General features: G+C 45.2%; 2 protein-coding genes and 2 pseudogenes across 2 annotated transcripts in view; 1 reads left to right on the forward strand and 3 right to left on the reverse strand.

Annotated features, from left to right (window-relative positions):
- Positions 1–529: 529 nt before the first annotated feature.
- On the reverse strand, positions 530–4650 carry LOC139022601 (bridge-like lipid transfer protein family member 2; annotated as a pseudogene).
- Positions 4651–6388: 1738 nt separating this feature from the next.
- Positions 6389–10112, reverse strand: glod4 (glyoxalase domain containing 4). Its single transcript, XM_024014268.2, has 9 exons — positions 10023–10112; positions 9782–9831; positions 9506–9626; positions 9290–9434; positions 8813–8946; positions 8471–8557; positions 7002–7115; positions 6830–6916; positions 6389–6738 (listed from the first exon to the last, which is right to left on the reverse strand). The coding sequence occupies exons 1-9, from the start codon at positions 10110–10112 to the stop codon at positions 6673–6675; spliced, it is 894 nt and encodes a 297-aa protein (XP_023870036.1). The 3' UTR covers positions 6389–6672.
- A 256-nt stretch (positions 10113–10368) lies between these two features.
- LOC111982689 (rRNA methyltransferase 3A, mitochondrial-like) lies at positions 10369–13587 on the forward strand (annotated as a pseudogene).
- The window catches only part of LOC111982659 (nucleoredoxin-like), a 74670-nt gene continuing 67788 nt past the window's right edge, over positions 13018–19899 (reverse strand). Inside the window, 4 exon segments of the mRNA XM_024014270.2 lie at positions 13018–14060; positions 14062–14131; positions 14134–14176; positions 19394–19518. Of these exon segments, the coding sequence (XP_023870038.1) occupies positions 13985–14060; positions 14062–14131; positions 14134–14176; positions 19394–19518 (314 nt within the window). The 3' untranslated portion in view covers positions 13018–13984.

Here is a 19899-nt window from a genome sequence, read left to right on the forward strand (position 1 = left end):
AACAGGTCTAGCCAATGGGAGAACTCCTGGTGACGGTAGTGGATGATGCAGGTGTTGACTGTGACTGACCCTGAAATGTCCACTGATGTCACCTGGGGACATGAGTGGGAGATAAGTTTGTTCTGAAGTTTCCTGCTTATTTCTTACAAGAGATCAAATGTCAAACATATTTGCAAAAAGCTATGATGATGCAATGCAACTATGAAAACTAGTAACCATATCAATCAAATCCACACCACTCACTTGCAAGACAGTCCTGAGGGTGTTAAGGCAAAGGATTCTCTGTCTGCTCTGGGAGAGGAGAAGCCCATCTGATGATACACAAACAAGGAATGGATATTTTCCCCACCCTCCCAGACCCTCTCATCCCCTCCTCTATGGCTACATCCCAAATGGCAACCAATTCCCTATATAGTGCACTATGTAAGGAATAGATTGCCATTTGTGACACACTTCTTTCTGGTGCCAAGCTCTCCACTCACCCTCCAGAAGTAGCTCCAGGCTGCTCTGAGGGAAGCTCATCTCAGGGGTGAAGCTCCTGAGCGACAGCTGCTCGTCCTCACGTCCGTATCCCACCTTCAGAGACTTTAGTGTCCAGTTCAAGTGTCTGGATGATTCAGATATACTGTCAAAGGAAGAAGAAAATGGAAAAACACAAACACAAACCAACACATAAAATATAATTCATACTAACTCCATGCCCTATGACTCACCTTTTCTGGCTGTGCATGGACAGGGTTATACTAGTATTCTCAAACTCCACACTGACCTTCTGGGGCACCAGCTGATGAAACTGCTCCACTGCTTCAGTCTGGAAAAACTCGTCCTTTTCACATTCTAAAAGAAAATGACAGACAGAAATGGTTGTGATGCATCTCCGAATGGTTCTCAAAATTACCTCACAGCCTACCATACAATAACACCATGTTTGCGTCTCAAATAAGTAGTGGACTATGTAGGGAATAGGGTGCCATCCTTATTAAAAAGTAGTGCACTACATAGGGAATAAGGTGCCATTGGGACGCAGCCCATTGCCCTTTCTCACCGTCTGCAGAGAGAGTGCTTTCCAGAGGAGGAGGTGGAAGCAGTAGCTGGCTGAGGAACAGGCCCTCGTGCAGCTCAGTCAGCAGTGTTCTCACACACAGTGCCAGTCGGCCTGGATGCAGCTCTGGTAGGTTGACATCCCCAGACAGCACCAGGCTCAGGGACGTCTACACCAGACATGTATCCTGCTGAGCAGTGAGTTGAGACAATGCAGTGAAATACATTCTATTAACATTTACATTTACATTACATTTAAGTCATTTAGCAGACGCTCTTATCCAGAGCGACTTACAAATTGGTGCATTCACCTCTATGAACAGATAAGCGCTTAGAACAACCACTTTACAATAGTGCATCTAACTCTTTTAAGGGGGGGGGGTTTAGAAGAATTACTTTATCCTATCCTAGGTATTCCTTAAAGAAGGTGGGTTCAGGTGTCTCGAAGGTGGTGATTGACTCCGCTGACCTGGCGTCGTGAGGAGTTTGTTCCACCATTGGTGCCAGAGCAGCGAACAGTTTTGACTGCGCTGAGCGGAACTGTACTTCCTCAGAGGTAGGGAGCGAGCAGGCCAGAGGTGGATGAAGCAGTGCCCTTGTTTGGGTGTAGGGCCTGATCAGAGCCTGAAGGTACGGAGGTGCCGTCCCCTCACAAGCTCCGTAGGCAAGCACCATTGTCTTGTAGCGGATGCGAGCTTCAACAGGAAGCCAGTGAGAGAGCGGAGGAGCGGGGTGACGTGAGAGAACTTGGGAAAGTTGAACACCAGACGGCTGCGGCGTTCTGGATGAGTTGTAGGGGTTTTAATGGCACAGGCAGGGAGCCCAGCCAACAGCGAGTTGCAGTAATCCAGACGGAATGACAAGTGCCTGGATTAGACCTGCGCCGCTTCCTGCGTGAGGCAGGGTCGTACTCTGCGAATGTTGTAGAGCATGAACCTACAGGAACGGGTCACCGCCTTGATGTTAGTTGAGAACGACAGGGTGTTGTCCAGGATCACGCCCAAGGTTCTTAGCACTCTGGAGAAGGACACAATGAGTTGTCAACCGTGAGATGGCGAGATCATGGAACGGGCAGTCCTCCCCGGAGGAAGAGCAGCTCCGTCTTCCGAAGTTCAGCTTGAGGTGGTGATCCGTCATCCACACTGATATGTCTGCCAGACATGCAGAGATGCGATTCACCACCTGGTATCAGAGGGGGAAAGAAGAAGATTAATTGTGTGTCGTCTGCATAGCAATATAGGAGAGACCATGTGAAGATATGAAGAGCCAAGTGACTTGGTGCTATAGCGAGAATAGGAGAGGGCTAGAACAGAGCCCTGGGGACACCATGGTGAGAGCACGTGGTGCGGAGACAGATTCTCGCCACGCCACCTGGTAGAGCGACCTGTCAGTAGGACGCAATCCAAGCGTGGGCCGCGCCGGAGATGCCCAGCTCGGAAGGGTGAGGAGGAGGATCTGATGGTTCACAGTATCAAAGGCAGCCATAGGTCTAGAAGATGAGAGCAAGAGGAGAGAGCAGTTAGCTTTAGCAGTGCGAGCGCCTCCGTGACACAGAGAAGAGCAGTCTCAGTGAATGACTAGTCTTGAAACCTGACTGATTTGATCAAGAAGGTCATTCTGAGAGAGATAGCAGGAGAGCTGGCCAAGGACGGCACGTTCAAGAGTTTGGAGAGAAAAGAAAGAAGGGATACTGGTCTGTAGTTGTTGACATCGGAGGGATCGAGTGTAGTTTTTCAGAAGGGGTGCAACTCTCGCTCTCTTGAAGACGGAAGGGACGTAGCCAGCGGTCAAGGATGAGTTGATGAGCGAGGTGAGGTAAGGGAGAAGTCTCCGGAAATGTCTGGAGAAGAGAGGAGGGATAGGGTCAAGCGGGCAGGTTGTTGGCGCCGGCCGCCGTCACAAGACGCGAGATTTCATCTGAGAGAGAGGGGAGAAAGAGGTCAAAGCACAGGGTAGGCAGTGTGAGCAAGAACACTCTCGTAACCAACGCCGGCGGGCGCCCCGGCTGCGCCGGGGGCGGCGGGGCGGCGGCAGGGCGCCGCGGCCGGGGCGCGCGCCCGCCCGGCCCGGCGCGCGCACGGCCGGGCGCGCAGCGGCGCGCGCGCGGCGCGCGGCCGGCGGGGGGGGCGCGCGCCGCCCGGGGGGGCGCGCGCGCCGGCGCCGCGGCGCGGGCCGCGGGGCGGGGACGGGCCCGGCGGGGGCGCCGACGGGCGGGCGGGGCGCCGGGCGCGCGCGGGGGCGCGCTGTCGTTTGACTTAAATGGCAACGCACGGGCATCGGATTGTCGATCACTCTTTTTTTCAAGAAATGAGTTGACGAAGCTCTAATCAGCAGGTATGGCGAGGAGGGGAGGAGGCGGAGGAGAGCATTCAGGAGGAGGAGAAGAGGGCAAAGAGCTTCCAGGTTAGATGGCAATGCTTGGAATTTAGATGTAGAAACTATGCCTTACACAGCAGAGACAGAAGAGGAGAATGTAGAGAGGAGGGAGTGAAAGGATGCCAGGTCCGCAGGGAGGCGAGTTTTCCTCCATTTCCGCTATTGTTATTAAGTAACACTTCTTTAAAGAGAGACACTCAAAAGACTTCTATGTTTACATGGGAAGAAACTCCACTTGAAAATAAAGGAGAGCCGCACACTCTAGGAGCTCAGATGCAAAAATATTTAATTTACCAACGTTTCGACAGGCAAGCTGTCTTCATCAGGGTACAATCGCAGAAACTCCACTTACCAATTGACTGATTTTAAGCACTTTACTGCTTAGCTGCTCCACAGAAAAGTCCCAGGCCAACCTGTTATGAAAGTTTGAGAAATTGTTATGAAAAATCATGAACATTTAAACAGTCAGGCTAAGATAAGAATGATCTGTTTAGATGACGTTAGAGTGTGTGGAGGTTTAATACCTTTTGCCCTGATGGTTGAGCAGTAGGTCAATACTTGAGGTGGTCATGTACCATAGAGACTCTGACAGGGCTAGGTTTAACACCATCACGTTGATGGAGTCAATATGGAAGGACAGCAGCTGAGAGCAGAGACAGACAGCAGCTGAGTGAACTGAGAACACTTTTTTCATGAAATATTTTGTGAGTAGCATTCTTATATAAACAGTTGTGTGTTATTCCCTACCTGGGAGATAAACCGCAGGGTTTCGGGGCTAAGAGGAACCTTCCCTGACTCTCCTCCATCACAGCTCTTAGGCGCCCGAGGTCTCAGAGGCTGTTGCAGGACCACTCTCACTCTGGTCTCACCCACACACAACGCCAGGCACCTCCTGAGAAACAAACACATAGTTCGCAACCTTGTACTGTTGAATGATTCACGGGCCCTTTCCCTTAAAAGGGCAAGAAAGCTGAGAGATATGCAATTATGTTATGAGATATGAGGTCATAAGATTGTATAAACATGTCTTCAAAACACTCACGGCAGGTTCTGGTTTAAAAGTTTGCTTGAAATCCATATCCTGTCTATTTCCTGAAATTAACACAGAGAAATGCACCTGGTTGTTATTTAATCTACAATGTTTGACCTAGAAACAATACACAAATAAATACCCTTCCCAATGAAGACAGAGAAACATGATTTCTAGGGATATAACGATTCACCGACACGCATCGGTAACTGATTAAAATGTTCAAGATGCAAGTGCGCGAACCACAAACCGACGCAAATGAAGCATGCATCAGTCAGAAAATCGATTCAAAAGTTACAAGTTGCCGGTTCACAAATGTTTTGCTCATATTACATTATTACTACTTTCCAAAAATACAGTGCATTCAGAAAGTATTCAGACCCCTTCACTTTTTCCACATTTTGTTACGTTTAAGCCTTATTCTAAAATTGATTAAATTGCCCCCTCTCTTCAATCTACATACACACCCCATAATGTCAAAGCAAAAACTGGTTTATAGAAATGTTTGCACTTAAAATCAAATTTTATTTGTCACATACACATGGTTAGCAGATGTTAATGCGAGTGTAGCGAAATGCTTGTGCTTCTAGTTCCGACAATGCAGTAATAACCAACGAGTAATCTAACCTATCAATTTCACAACTACCTTATACACACAAGTGTAAAGGAATGAAGAATATGTACATAACAATATATGAATGAGCGATGGTACAGAGCGGTATAGGCAAGATGCAGTAGTAGATGGTATCAAGTACAGTATATACAGTGGGGCAAAAAAGTATTTAGTCAGCCACCAATTGTGCAAGTTCTCCCACTTAAAAAGATGAGAGGCCTGTAATTTTCATCATAGGTACACTTCAACTATGACAGACAAAATGAGAAAAAAAAATCCAGAAAATCACATTGTAGGATTTATAATGAATTTATAGGGCCAGACTGTGTTATGCTAACGTTCGCTAACTGGCTTCAGTACCTGTCACAAAAAAAGTTTGAAGGAAACGATATAACGTTAGCTAGCTGGCTAAGAAAGATGGAACGCTAGCAATGGTTCACAGTTTCGAGTTAGCTAACTATACTCACATCACTAACAGTAGTCAGTTACAAGCTAACTAGTAACGTTAGTTGGCTAGGTAAATAGCCACGTAGCTAGCTACCACGTCAATTGAAACAAATGTTGGCAAATTTGGTAGTTAGGGGGCTAGCTAACAAGTATAATCCCCTTTTCAGCTTGTCGAAAATCTGAATGTCTCAAATGTTCTTATCCCGCCCGGAGGGTTCTCATCTTCATTACATTTTCAGTGGCAAAGCAGCAGCAGCATCAGCATCATCTTCTAGGTGTGTTGTCTACACTGTAAACAGAGGAGCGATGAGAAAAAAACAACCAAAAAGTCAATGGCCGACTAATTTGTAACCCGGAGTTCGAAACGCCTCACACTCAACCCACCTTTCACCTAGCCACAATGCACTTAATCTTTTTCAATCAGTGAACAAACAAGTTTATTGAACAATTATTTAATATACTTCTCCCAATTTTATGCAGCATATCTACTCAAGAACAGCTAGTTTAAAAATGAACTAGACACTTTCTTATTCAGTGTCATTTATTAATGACAAAGAAAGGGGATCACTAGAAAATGGTAGTTGGGAGTGAGTTGTTAGCAAAGGTTAGGCAATTCTCCTATCTTCAAGAAAATGTTCATGCCATCCCCTTTTGATATTGCCCAGTTTGATTTTCCCATTTGATAGTCCAATGAGCATGACACAGCTTCTACATCACAAGAGATCTGCATATACCCCCTCGTTTCATTGATTTTTCAACCAAGGGCCGCCCACCAGTGTCTGCACATTTCACAAAACTTTACCTACAATTTGGCAGTGTGAGGACTTCACATAGATATTACTCTTCACCATAAATGCACTGTTCTCATGAAGTCACAAGTATTAGTGTTTTACTAATTTAATTGAGCTGAAGAGGTACAATTCTTTTCAATGCATACACAAACAAGGTTAATATAAGTGGTCGATGTTCATCAAGCTTCTGCCACAGTATGACTCAAATACAGCTACACTTTCAGTCTCATTCTAAGCATCTCAAAATAATACTTCTGGTTGAGTAAAATCTACTGACATTGTGCCACTGGAAGGGTAATGCCATATATGGGGAAAAAGGCAAAAGGTTGGAAATGTCCAGTAGACCCATGATGGCTAAGCTATGTTCTTCGCACTTATGCTGAAGCCTTCTGCTTGTTGTGCTTGGCAAACCAGTCATCGCTTTTATCTTCAGCCATAGCCTGAAAATAAATTAGAGTAAAAGATTAAGAGCATGTACTCCGTGATAATGCAAAGTATTGTTTCATTTGTATAATATTTCTAAATAACAACCTTATCCAGCAATGCATTTCCACTGGGGTCCATCTGGGAGAGTTGTCTGAATGCCTCATCTCCCACAAAGCAGATCTCATGGGCATCCTAGAAGACAGATGACCACAGTTATTATGTGAGAATTTATAACGAATCAAGTCTACCCATGTTAATAATTTGGCAAGGCACTCACTGGATCAGCCAAAATGACCACTTCTACTGTTGCCTTCCCAGGGGTGTCCAGGCTAACCAAGGGAGTAAGGATTCTCTGGTTTTCTTTTATCATCAGGGCTTCAAGATCTGCCAACTAAAAATAATAAAACAAATAGTTGAATATTGCTTTCTGTGTGCATGTATGTAAAGAGTCAGCGGGGCAAACCATTTAAGAATTGAAAGCATTGTATAGACCACTTTCTGTTTTACTAACTTTGCCGCACAAGGGCGATGTGCACAAGTTGGTGGCAGAACAAAGTTTTTATAGAACATCAGAAAAAATGTGCCTCTATTTACAGTGGCGTACAAAAGTATTCACCCCCCTTGGCATTTTTCCTATTTTGTTGCATTACAACCTGGAAATAAAATAGATTTTGGGGGGTTTGTATCATTTGATTTACACAACATGCCTACCACTGTGAAGATGCAAAATATTTGTGAAATAAACAAGAAATAAGACAAAACAATTCTGAAAACGTGAGCGTGCAAAACTATTCCCCCCCCCCCCCCCCAAAGTCAGTACTTTGTAAAGCCACCTTTTGCAGCAATTACAGCTACAAGTCTCTTGGGGTGTCTCTATAAACTTGGCACATCTAGCCACTAGGATTTTTGCCCATTCTTCAAGGCAAAACTGCTCCAGCTCCTTCAAAAAAAAGCACCCTCATGAAGTCTGTTTCTGACCGTTTGAGCAGACACATGCACATTTGTGGCTTGCTGGAGGTCATTTTGCAGGGCTCTGGCAGTGCTCCTCCTTGCACAAAGGCGGAGGTAGCGGTCCTGCTGCTGGGTTGTTGCCCTCCCACGGCCTCCTCCACGTCTCCTGATGTACTGGCCTGTCTCCTGGTAGCGCCTCCATGCTCTGGACACTACGCTGACAGACACAGCAAACCTTCTTGCCACAGCTCGCATTGATGTGCCATCCTGGATGAGCTGCACTACCTGAGCCACTTGTGTGGGTTGTAGACTCCGTCTCATGCTACCACTAGAGTGAAAGCACCGCCAGCATTCAAGTGACCAAAACATCAGCCAGGAAGCATAGGAACTGAGAAGTGGTCTGTGGTCACCACCTGCAGAACCACTCCTTTATTGGGGGTGTCTTGCTAATTGCCTATAATTTCCACCTTTTGTCTATTCCATGTGCACAACAGCATGTGAAATGTATTGTCAATCAGTGTTGCTTCCTAAGTGGACAGTTTGATTTCACAGAAGTGTGATTGACTTGGAGTTACATTGTGTTGTTTAAGTGTTCCCTTTATTTTTTTGAGCAGTGTATAATCTTAGTGACTGTTCAAGCAAGAATCAAAACATAATTGTATGCGTATGAGAACCCAAAAAAGGCTTTGTTGAATGGGCGCAGATGGTGATAGATTTCTTACTGCAGCCAAGAGTTGGGCGCATCTGCGTGTGACGTCAGTGTGTCATGTACTGGAAAAGGATCTATTACTTCACCTGCTCACGTGGACAAGAGAACGCTATCCGTCCGAAGGCTGTCCCATGATCTACTGTCCCACCAATGTTGTGAAGCTCTAGTTTACACTGCAAATATAGAGAAAAACACACACCTAGCATTAGCACCATCATATCAATTCATGCAAAAACACAGTCGCGTTCTAAGTGTAGAATACAAGAGGCTGCTGAGGGGAGGACGGCTCATAATGTCCGTAACGGAGCAAATGGAATGGCATCAACCACATGGAAACCTTTTGTTTGATGTATTTGATACCATTCCACTAATTCCACTCCAGCCATTACCACAAGTCCGTCCTCCCCAATTAAGGTGCCACCACGGACCTGAGTGTCTGCGAATCCCATCAGCACAGTCTTCTCCTCATGTCTCTCTATCACCTTCATCCCCAAAAGGGAGGACCAGTAGTGTGTTGATTTCTGCAGGTCAGACACTGCCAGACACACCTTCTGTACAGGATCTTTAACCAAGTGAAAAATAGATACACATTCACAATATATAGGTACATGCCAATTTAAAGGAAACGAGGGACACAAAGTATTCTGAAAGCAGGTGCTTGCAAACAGGTGGGGTTCCTGAGTTAATTAAGCAATTAACATCCCATCATGCTTAGGGTCATGTATAAAAATGCTCAGTTGCCCATTATTCTGGCTACCATGGCTAGCAGAAGAGATCTGTGACTTTGAAAGAGGGCTACCAGTGTCCTCATGGACTTTAAAATAAACATGGTAGACTATAGTCTACTGCTCTACTTTACAGTATACTACAGCAATGATCTTCTGTGCAAAGCACTGTTGACCCACCATTAGGAGGCTGTTCTTTGTCCACCAGGTAGAAGCGATAACCTCCTGGAGCCTCAGCCAGATAGAGGGCCTTTCCAACCTCAGTGAGGGGCCAACCAAGCCGCTTAGCATTACTGACAGCCTGGCTAGACTGCAGAGTCAGACCCTGAAATTGAGTTAGGATTGGGTTAAAAAAAATATACACATATGGTTGTTCAAGTACAACCATTCACTTACCAGGAAGTCATTGCCAAGGCGATATTCTCCCACTCCATAATTGTATGTCAGCTCAGCCGCAAAGTAATCATCTTCTGGACCAAAGCCGACCATTGTCTTGCTCCATTTTCCATCATAAGGGCTTAACTCACACAAGCAAGTAGGGCATCATGAGAGAAGAGTGACCGTATTGTTACACAATAAGTAATTCAACACATCCATTTTCACAATAGGTGTTTGCAGACCAAAGTCCGTTTCAAGGTGAGGTTTGAACAGTAAAGTTGACAGCCTGCCTACCCATTACAAGTGGCCTTGCATCCTTCTTCAAACTCTTCGTGACGCAAAATCTGAAATCAAATCGGTGATTTTGACATTTTGGCAAAACAGTGATCTAGTCCCCAATATTACGTTTTTACAGCACAATGAACAACATTGAAGAACAATCATAACAAAATAATGCAACAGTGGTCCACTCTGTGCAAGGGAAGTCCATTGCGCACATGTTTGAGGATGTTCTACGAAAGAGCTGAACATGTACCTTCATGCCGAGCACATCTCGGTAAAAGGTGGCCGTTTTTCTTCTGTCACCCACTTTGAAAACAAAATGCAAGGCTCTTCTCAAAGGCATGTTCACCCGGTGAGTTTGCTATGTACTATACGATTATATATCACGCTCAGTTTGTCTACGTCGATTGAGGAGCCTTGCAATCGATTGCTCTGGTATCGATTCTATGGAAGACAACATTTTCGGTACACTTAAAATTATTTGCAACTCAATCGCAGATCCAAAATCTATCTCAAGATAACGAGGAGTATTTAAATTAAAAGTTAAGTATCTAATATTGTTTTACAAATCAGTATTACCAACATAAAATATGTTTTACTTGGATTACCCCCCCCCCCCTTTATAATGGTATAAACCACCCAATCTTCATGCCACTGTCGAAAGTTACCACGCTCTCTTCTTGCTGTTGTAGCAAAGATGGCGGCGTTCGTGAGAGGCATGTTTTGGCATCTTGTAGCGGAACGAAGTAATATTCTGAAAAAAAGTAACGACTGTATCGTAGATTCAAAGAGATACGTGCGAGCATTGAAAAGGAGGCCTGTGAAGGTGTTGTATCCTGATAGTGAGACGACATCGAAACAGAGGTCAGACCAAATAGTCAACAAGCAGTCTCAGAAAGTTGCGTCCAAAGTGAGGGAGTCCAACGCCATTTTAAAAAATGAGACCACTAATAAACGTGTTGGCAGCATGTCATGGAGTGACAGAAATGGCAATGCATCCTCAACGTCGGAACATACAACCAATCTGAAGGACCAACTAGGTGGCCTCAAATTCGAAAGGGCGCTTACCTGGTGACAAAAGATTGGCGTAAGTCTCAGTGCATGTTGGCTATCGACCCTATGTTATATGATAGTTGAGTGAATATATCCTATTTAATTATAGTGGCTAGTAGAGGTCTAGTAACTACGGGACTGTTATGTATGTTGGCATGTAGGCTTTGTTTACTAGCTGATGTTCAGCCGAGATATCATGACCTTTTCTCTCTCCATCTCCCAGGAGGGTGGGAGTGTGGCTTGTTCCAGGACGTTTCGGGAGCACCAGGGTAAGATCCTGTTGGAGGGGAGACGCCTGATCTGCGATGCCCTGGCTGCTGGAGCCAACCCTCAGATGGTGTTCTTCAGTTCTGTGGACAGACTGTGTGATCTCCCCTTGGACAAACTGAAGAGGGCCACTCTGGTCAAAGTCAAGTTTGAGGACATCAAGATCTGGTTGACTCTGGTAGCTCCACAAGGAGTGATAGGTATAATGGGCTGCATGTTTTCATTTTCAGAATGCTTTTGAAGTTGTTCTACATACTACTGTATATGTGTTGAGAATAAGTACTGTATATTGACAACGCTTACCCCTTGTAGCCATATTCTCTCGGCCAGACCCATCCCGGCTGACATTCCAGGACCAGCGTGGTCAGTCTGTACCGCTGTCCCTGATCTGCGACAACGTGCGGGACCCTGGGAACCTGGGCACCATCTTGCCGCTGTGCTGTTGCTGCAGGCTGCCACAATGTCCTGCTCACAAGGGTATGTCATGATGATAAACTGGGATGGGCATAATCCAAGTCAATGATGCCATTTCGAGTGAGCTGATGGTGAGGAATTGCTGTGTATAACCTGTGCACTACTCTGAATGGTTCTCTCACTAAGTATCTTGTGTATGTTTATTTTCACAGGTTGTGTGGACGCTTGGAACCTAAAGTGCTGCGAGCAGCGATGGGTGCCCATTTCCGCCTTCCCATCTTCCCACTTGGACTGGGACGACATTCAAAACCAGCTGCCAAAGTTGGTGACTGTCCACGTGGCAGATAACTGCAGTGGCTCTGAGAGAGAAGTAGCTGAGGAAGCAAACCAGTCCAACAAACCTTCAAAGGTGGGGGACTATGGATGGGTGAGTAGCAGGCCTAATTGTAAAGACATGCGCTATAAGGAATATGAATCGGATTCCGACTCCGAACTGTCACTTCCAAGAGGGAGACCAAGTTGTACCATGAGGGCTGGGCTCAGGGGAACACGGTCTTGTGATAGGTGGAGAGACTCATGGACTGAGTCTAGAAGCTGTCCAATTGGCTGAGAGAACTGCCGTCAAAGACTGTTTATCCCTGTGGTCCCTGGAGTGGACAGTCTCACTCAGCCATGGCAGCCAGCATTCTCCTATTTGAAGGCAGAAGGCAACTGTTGAACCTAATGGAGACGTCTGGGAGGAAAGATAAGTCTAAGGTGCAATTCCATGATCACTTCCATTGGACCATTTTGAGTGTAATGGATATGTTATTCCTGGTGTTGGTCACTTTTTCCATGCATACATTCTTGACTCCACGACACCACTTCACTGTACCTCATGTCAGACTGAATCATATGGATGGTGATTTAATTCCATATTCAACTCAGCTAATAAGTGAAGTAAAATGAGTGACAATGTGAAATGCATATTTCTTACAAATTCCTGAGTGTGGCTTTAGAAGCTTCACTTAGTCTCCACATGCAGTTGGCCTCTAGATTTCCTGCCAGTTGACTGTAAACTGCTGCTGTGCAAGATGACTGCTTCATCTCTATACTGGACATGTGCTAAGTGTGTCTGTTTAGCAAGGGAAAGAACCTGTCCATCTAACATTTTCACTGACAGGCCTGAAAGCAATTATCAGAGTAACCACAAGGAAGCAACTGAGACCTTACTGAGAACATTTACTGTATGTTATGAAGTTGTAGGGTTAAAAAAAAACAGTACTGCATGTGAAAGGTATGAAATACTTAGTTTTCTTATACTGTGTACAAATGCCTGACATCAAAAAGAACAGTACACTTGATTTGTTTTTTTTTAAAATTGGAATAATAATTGTAAACTACATTTCTGGAGTCATTAATATTAAATAATGCACACATGTGAAAGTGATACCAAGCTAATACTGTCTAAAATACATTTGCTCCCAATGGAATAAACTGGCCTCATGGATAGAGGAAGTTGACAACATAGACAGTTGTGCTTAACAGTGAATTTTATTGGCTGTGAAGTCATGACTAGAGACAACCAGGGAGTGACAAATGTGAATTCATACTTCCAACACTTAGGTGCTAAGGTGGATTTTATTGCCATTTTTGTGCCTTCAAAAATATCTGGCCTTTTCAATAGATGGGATCTTCACAGAAAATCCTCATACGTTTCCATCTCAACCACTGACTTTAACAATTGGGTAGGGCTGATATCACTCACTTCATGATAAGACAAGTGAATAGTATTTGAAGTCCCATGACACACAAAGCCAGATGCAATACAAAACAAAATACAGACAAAATGACCTTTTGAAACAGGGAAATCTTAACATTTGTCTATACTATTATGCAGCACCTTTTAAACAGAAGAACAATAAGACAGTTACATTAAACTGAAGTTCAGGACATTTCTGCACTGCATATTTGTAAATTACAAACTATAGAACTTAGAGAATTTGTTGCAATCACTTTATTCTTTCTCAGCAATTTTGGAAAAAAAGCAACGTGGGTTCAGCAAAGGTAATAAAGAGACATGGTGAAATGTCAAGTCCATTGGGTCAACTTGTGTGGTTTCTTCTAGTTTCAAGAAAAGCTATTAATGAAACTGATAAAAGCTATTGGAACCCAAAAAGCAACAGAATCTCCATATTACTGTAGGGGCTGTAGTCAATGCAAGGCACCACAGGAGAAGGAGAAGAATCCATGAGAGAAAGACATGTCTAAAAAAAGGTAATGTCAGTAAAAAAGTGAGACCTTCCTCTGACAAAGGGGAAGAGGAGGCTGGTGGTGGTAACCGGCAGGTCAGGGTTTGATGGAGGTTATGGTTTTTCGGTCCCGTAGGTTTCTAGGTTGTGTGTGTTTTGTGTCCCAAATGGCACCCTATCCCCTATATAGTGCATTGCTTTTCAAAAAGTAGTGCACTATATAGGGAATGTGTCCCAAATGGCACCTAATCTAGGTGTGCTCTCTAGATGGCTCTGGTTTGAGCTTCTCAGTCAGGAAGTCTTGGACAAAGGTCTCCACCAGGCCGTGTGATCTCCTCCACATCCTTAACATACTTGGCCCGGGCAGACATGTCCAGGATGGTGAGCAGGGGTGCTGCTCTGGGAGGTTGGTGTAGTCACGCAGGGAGTCACTCATGTCATCCTGGGAACACAGACGGGTCAGTCATGATCATATGACAATCTTGCCTACCAGCTGACTCTGTCAAACCTGTCTATATGCGGTAGCAATTATGCCTGGGAAAGAAGTTGTATGACGAAATCATGACATGATTACACGTGAAGAGACTAGCCTACATATTAACAACAACAGTTTTATCCTGTGTGTCATGCAATAAATTGCTAGATAATACTAACATCCTTATGACTGAATATAAAAACAGAATTGCTTCAATCAGTTATGACTTGATATTGGTAATAAAAAACTGGGACAGCACACAAGATGAACTATGCCACTTAAATATTATAATGTCCAGCAGGCTACATGCCGCCAGACTAGTATCTAACGTCGACTGAGATGTTCTCTTGCTTCCTCATGACAGGATGAGCTGACTTCCCCTCAACTAAGCCCTCTGGGTGATAGAGGCTTGGAAGAGATCGAAGATAGAACAATTTCATATGGAAAAGATTATTTACAAATACAGAAGTTACAGGAAACGACCACAGGGTGGCACTCATTAAATCACAGCTTTTCAAATGTTTTCCTTTTTTGGACTAACGCTCCTGTTATCTGACAAAATGGCAGTAAAACGATTCAAACTAAAAATTGATTAAACTGCAATCAGCTCTCAGACCTCTCAAAGAGCAGCTTGGCTGATTTGCTACTTAAAATGGACAAGTATGTATGCCAACACAATGTTTGACCTCAACTTGTTGCAAAACTGCTAGCAGAACAGTTGAGTTATCCTGTGGCATGTAAAATCTGGAGAGCTCAATTCCTCTGAATCTCTAAAATCTGATCTAGGAGCAGACCATTGAGTCTTAAACCTATTAAAGTTCATAAAAATATCCAATGAAAGTAATTGCTACACTTATGAGGATGATTCATGTAGCCACAAGCTACATTCTCAAGCTTTAAAAATCTGTGACTCCACACATCCTCCCTAAAGGCTTCTCTTGCAAGCTCAGATTGAAGATACATCCTCGGGCATCGCCTTAGAAAGGAACCACAGAAAGAGAAACCACAGAGGAGTCTGTCAGCGTGGCCTCCCAGCCTCTTAGATATGAAGAGATGTAATCTCCCTGGCTGTCTTCTTCTCTGTGGGAAGTCTTGCATCTTCCTTTGTGTGGCTGCTAACCCTGTGTAAACTGTTCTTCATAAGAAGCAACCAGTCCAGCCGTGAAAGAAGGAGGGAGACAGAGAGAGAGGCCAGCCCCCGCCCTCTCCAGCCCAGTTCTGAACACAAAGAGTCGCTCTGCTATGTCTGGCCTGTAGTCACTGACTGACTGCCATGATAAGGCTTCTGTGTGTGTTCACCGTATGGAACCTACTGCTGCACAATGTCAGGTTTATTCTGCCCATTGTAGCACTGTGGCATTCCACAGAGTAGACGACGGTCATCAGACAAGGACCTTCAAAGATAAGAAGCTCCCATTGGCCTATTGGCCTGGGCAGCAGCCTACTGATTGGTCAGCTTGAGTTCTCCAGGCGTTGTAAAATTCAGGATATGATTGGCTGAACAATGACCTATCAGTCTGTATCAATGGGAGGCTGGAAACCCATGGTCACTGAGAATCACTATCAAAGGATAGGATATAGGCCAGCTAGACCCTGTATGTTTACACACTTTGTAAGATAACGCCCTTGTAAAGCGCTGTTAGATCTAGTGAAAAGTGTTATATGTAACATTATTTAAATCAGTAGGTATATGGTTGTCCTAAATGACAGCGATTTGCCTGTGAGGGTATTGGCTTCTTGATAATTGTTTAATTTCTTCTAACTGTTGAACTGTACTGCCAGTAAGGTAAACAGGAGACAAGTGTTTCTATAAACACCACACTGCTTGTACATAAATAACTAGTGGAGGCCAACCTGTCTGGCTCACAACACAGTGTGACACAGGCCTCGACCTTTGAACCCTGGGGTCAGGGAGGTTAGCAGGTGAGACTGGCGGCAGACTAAACTATTGTCAGGATCTCCTATTCCTGGTTATACCTGGGAAGAGTCAAGGCAAAGACAACAACTAGACCCTAAATATCCCATTGAGTCAATTATATAGAAAATACCGTCAATAAAAAATAAAAAACATAATATACACAAAAGTATGTGGATGTAACTGATGTGAAATGGCTAGCTAGTTAGCGGGATGCGCGCTAATAGCGTTTCTATGTATGCAGATGATCCCTGGTTCGAGCCCAGGTAGGGGCGAGGAGAGGGACGGAAGCAATACTGTTACATGGACACCCCTTCAAATTAGTGGATTCGGCTATTTCAGCCACACTGGTTGCTGACAGGTAGACAAACATTGTCAGTAGAATGGCCTTACTGAAGAGCTCAGTGACATTCAACGTGGCACCGTCATAGGATGCCACCTTTCCAACAAGTCAGTTACTAAAATTTCTGCCCTGCTAGAGCTGCCCCGGTCAACTGTAAGTGCTGTTATTGTGAAGTGGAAACGTTTAGGAGCAACAAAGGCTCAGCTGCGAAGTGGTAGGCCACACAAGCTCACCGGACCGCAGAGTGCTGAAGCGCGTAAAAATAGTCTGTCCTCACTACCGAGTTTCAAACTGTCTCTGGAAGCAAAGTCAGCACAAAAACTGTTTGTCGGGAGTTTCATGTAATGAGTTCCCATTACCGAGCAGCCGCAGACAAGCCTAAGATCATCATGCCCAATGCCAAGTGTTGGCTGGAGTGTTGTAAAGCTCGCTGCCATTGGAATCTGTGTTTGGTGGATGCCAGGAGAACGCTACCTGCCCAAATGCATAGTGCCAACTAAAATTTGAAGGAGGAATAATGGTCTGGGGCTGTTTTTCATGGTTCGGGCTAGACCCCTTAGTTCCAGTGAAGGGAAATCTTAACGCTACAGCATACAATGACATTGTAGACGATTCTCTGCTTCCAACTTTGTGGCAACAGTTTGGGGAAGGCCCTTTCCTGTTTCAGCATGACAATGTCCCAGTGCACAAAGCAAGATCCATACAGAAATGGTTTGTCGAGATCGGTGTGGAATAACTTTTTTTAATTTGTAATTTTTATTTAACCTTTATTTAACTAGGCAAGTCAGTTAAGAACAAATTCTTATTTACAATGACGGCCTACCAAAAGGCAAAATACCTCCTGCGGGGACGGGGGCTGTGATTAAAATAAATATATAAATATAGGGCAAAACACACATCACGACAAGAGAGACAACACTACATAAAGAGAGAACTTGACTGGCCTGCTTAGTGCCCAGGCCTCAACCCCATCAAACACCTTTGGGATGAATTGGAACGCTGACTCCGAGCCAGACCTAATCGAACAACATCAGTGCCCAACCTCACTAATACTCTTGTGGCTGAATTGAAGCAAGTCCCCGCAGCAATGTTCCAACATCTAGTGGAAAGCCTTCCCAGAAGAGCAGAGGCTGTTATAGCAGCAAAGGGGGGACCAACTCCATATTAATGCCCATGATTTTGGAATGAGATGTTTGACGAGCAGGTGTCCACATACTTTTGGTCATGTAGTGTACTTATAGAAACACTTATCTTTATTGCAATCACACATCAATCAATCCCCATTCATTTTCTGTGTGAATAGGGTGTCTTCCAATTGTCCTACTGTAGGTTGCCAGTCAGTTTCTCTCAGCCCGTGTGACATAGCGGGGTAATGAGATCCCCTCTCATTTTCTGCAGGCCAGGCTCTCCCTGTGTGGCAGACAGGGCCTGGTCTAGCCACATGCAGGCAGGCCTCAACCAGGCCAGGGCCCTGTAGGCTGCATGGGGGTCCATCATGTAACCTCAGCCTCTGCCTGGCATATCCAGCCTCTGCCTGGCATAACAGAGAGCCCAAGAGGGTATACACAGGCTGCATCCAAAATGGTACCCTATTCCCCATAGGGCTCTGGTAAAAAGTAATGCACTATATGGGGAGTTGGGTGCCATTTGGGACTATCCCAGTCTGGAACAGATCCAGTGCTGGTGAATTCAGATCCAGCTACATGTAACCCAGACGATGAGAAGAAAACTGTACCTGCCTGCTATAGACTACCAGGGGTGCCAGATTGAACATGCACCTAGAAAGCATTCATTAGAATGGGTCGAGTCCAGATGAACAGAAATACCATTTAATATGCAACAAATCCCCAAAACAAGTGAACGGTAAAGAGAGAGGGTGTTAGTATCTTGTCTTAGCCCCAGCGCCTGTCTGTCACATGTGAACGCGTGCGTCCTTCGGTCTGTCTGTGGCCGTGGCATTTCAAGGCTGTCATGAGAGCCGTGTGGCCTCAGGCAGCCAGGCAGATGGTCAGACAGGACAGAGAGGGAGCACCTGTGCAGTCCCCCATGGCTGAAACCTAGACCATCTGACATGGGGCAGCGTGCTGACCTCCCCGAGCTCTGAGCCTTGTGAGCAGGGGAGAGGAGGAGAAGGAGAGCTAGCTAATCTGGTAATTATGGCTGCCCCTGCTGCTAACTCCACAAGCTCCAGAAAGGATGAGAAGGAAAAACAAGAGATAACAAGAGTTAAGAAAATTCCATGATCCCTCCTGCACTGAGGGCTGGTGGAAGGATCGACGAGGGGGAGATAGAGGGATTCGGGAGGGAGAGGTGCACAGCTGTTCTGCGGACAGAGGGAGAACGGCTATCATCAGACAGACGGCCAACTGAATTCTGGGCCGTGTGGAAGGGGTTTCATCCCTCAAACTGCCCCTCTGATATTATACTGTAGCTTATTTTTTATATATTTTTTCAAATTTAACCTTTATTTAAACTAGGCAAGTCAGTTAAGAACAAATTCCTATTTACAATGACTGCCTAGGAACAGTGGGTTAACTACCTTGTTCAGGGGCAGAACGACAGATTTTTACCTTGTCAGCTCGGGGATTCGATCTGGCAACCTTTCAGTTACTGGCCCAACCCTCTAACCACTAGGCTACCTGCCACCCCAACACACACACATTTGTGTGTCGGTTGGTGTTCTCTACCAGATGATTATGATATGTGATAACTAAAGCAGATGGAACATCATACCAGAGCATAGCAACAAGCAATCACACACAGAGACAGACCCCCACAGTAGAGATGTACACTACACAAGATAAGAATGCAAAACAACTAAAACACCAAAAGTGAAGACAGATTTCATCAGGTGTGAATATTCTCATCTAGGTCAGCTGGAGGTGTGTGTGTGTGTGCATGCGTGTGCATGTGTCCACTATCTAACCTCTCCAGCCACAAAGAAGAGCAGTGGTGTCTCCTCCTCCTTTGCTTTGTACTTAGCCATGATCTTCTCTGCGATTGGCTGGATCAGCTCCTTCGCCGGCTCCAGCTCTCCCTCCTCCTCCGCATCTGAACAAGAGAGAAACACAGGAGTCAAATGTATGAAAAGAGTATAAAGAGAGAAAGACCAGAGAGGGGACAGGATGAAGAGAGAAAGACCAGAGAGGGGACAGGATGAAGAGAGAAAGACCAGAGAGGGGACAGGATGAAAGGGGACAGGATCAGAGAGAGGAAGGCTACCAGAGAGGGGATAGCGCATTGGAAGAAGAGCACATAGACCAGATGAGAAGGGACAGTGGAATATGTAAGATGAGAAAGAACCCAGGAGAGCGGGACAGGATGAAGATAGAAACGACCAAGCGAGAGGGGACAGGATGAAGAGAGAAAGCAGAGGAAGCAGGGTGAGACAGGATGAAGAGAGAAACAGACCAAGCAAGGGCGACAGGGATG

This window comes from Salvelinus sp. IW2-2015, linkage group LG22 (genome assembly GCF_002910315.2).
Source record: "Salvelinus sp. IW2-2015 linkage group LG22, ASM291031v2, whole genome shotgun sequence".
Classification (NCBI taxonomy): Eukaryota; Metazoa; Chordata; class Actinopteri; order Salmoniformes; family Salmonidae; genus Salvelinus; species Salvelinus sp. IW2-2015.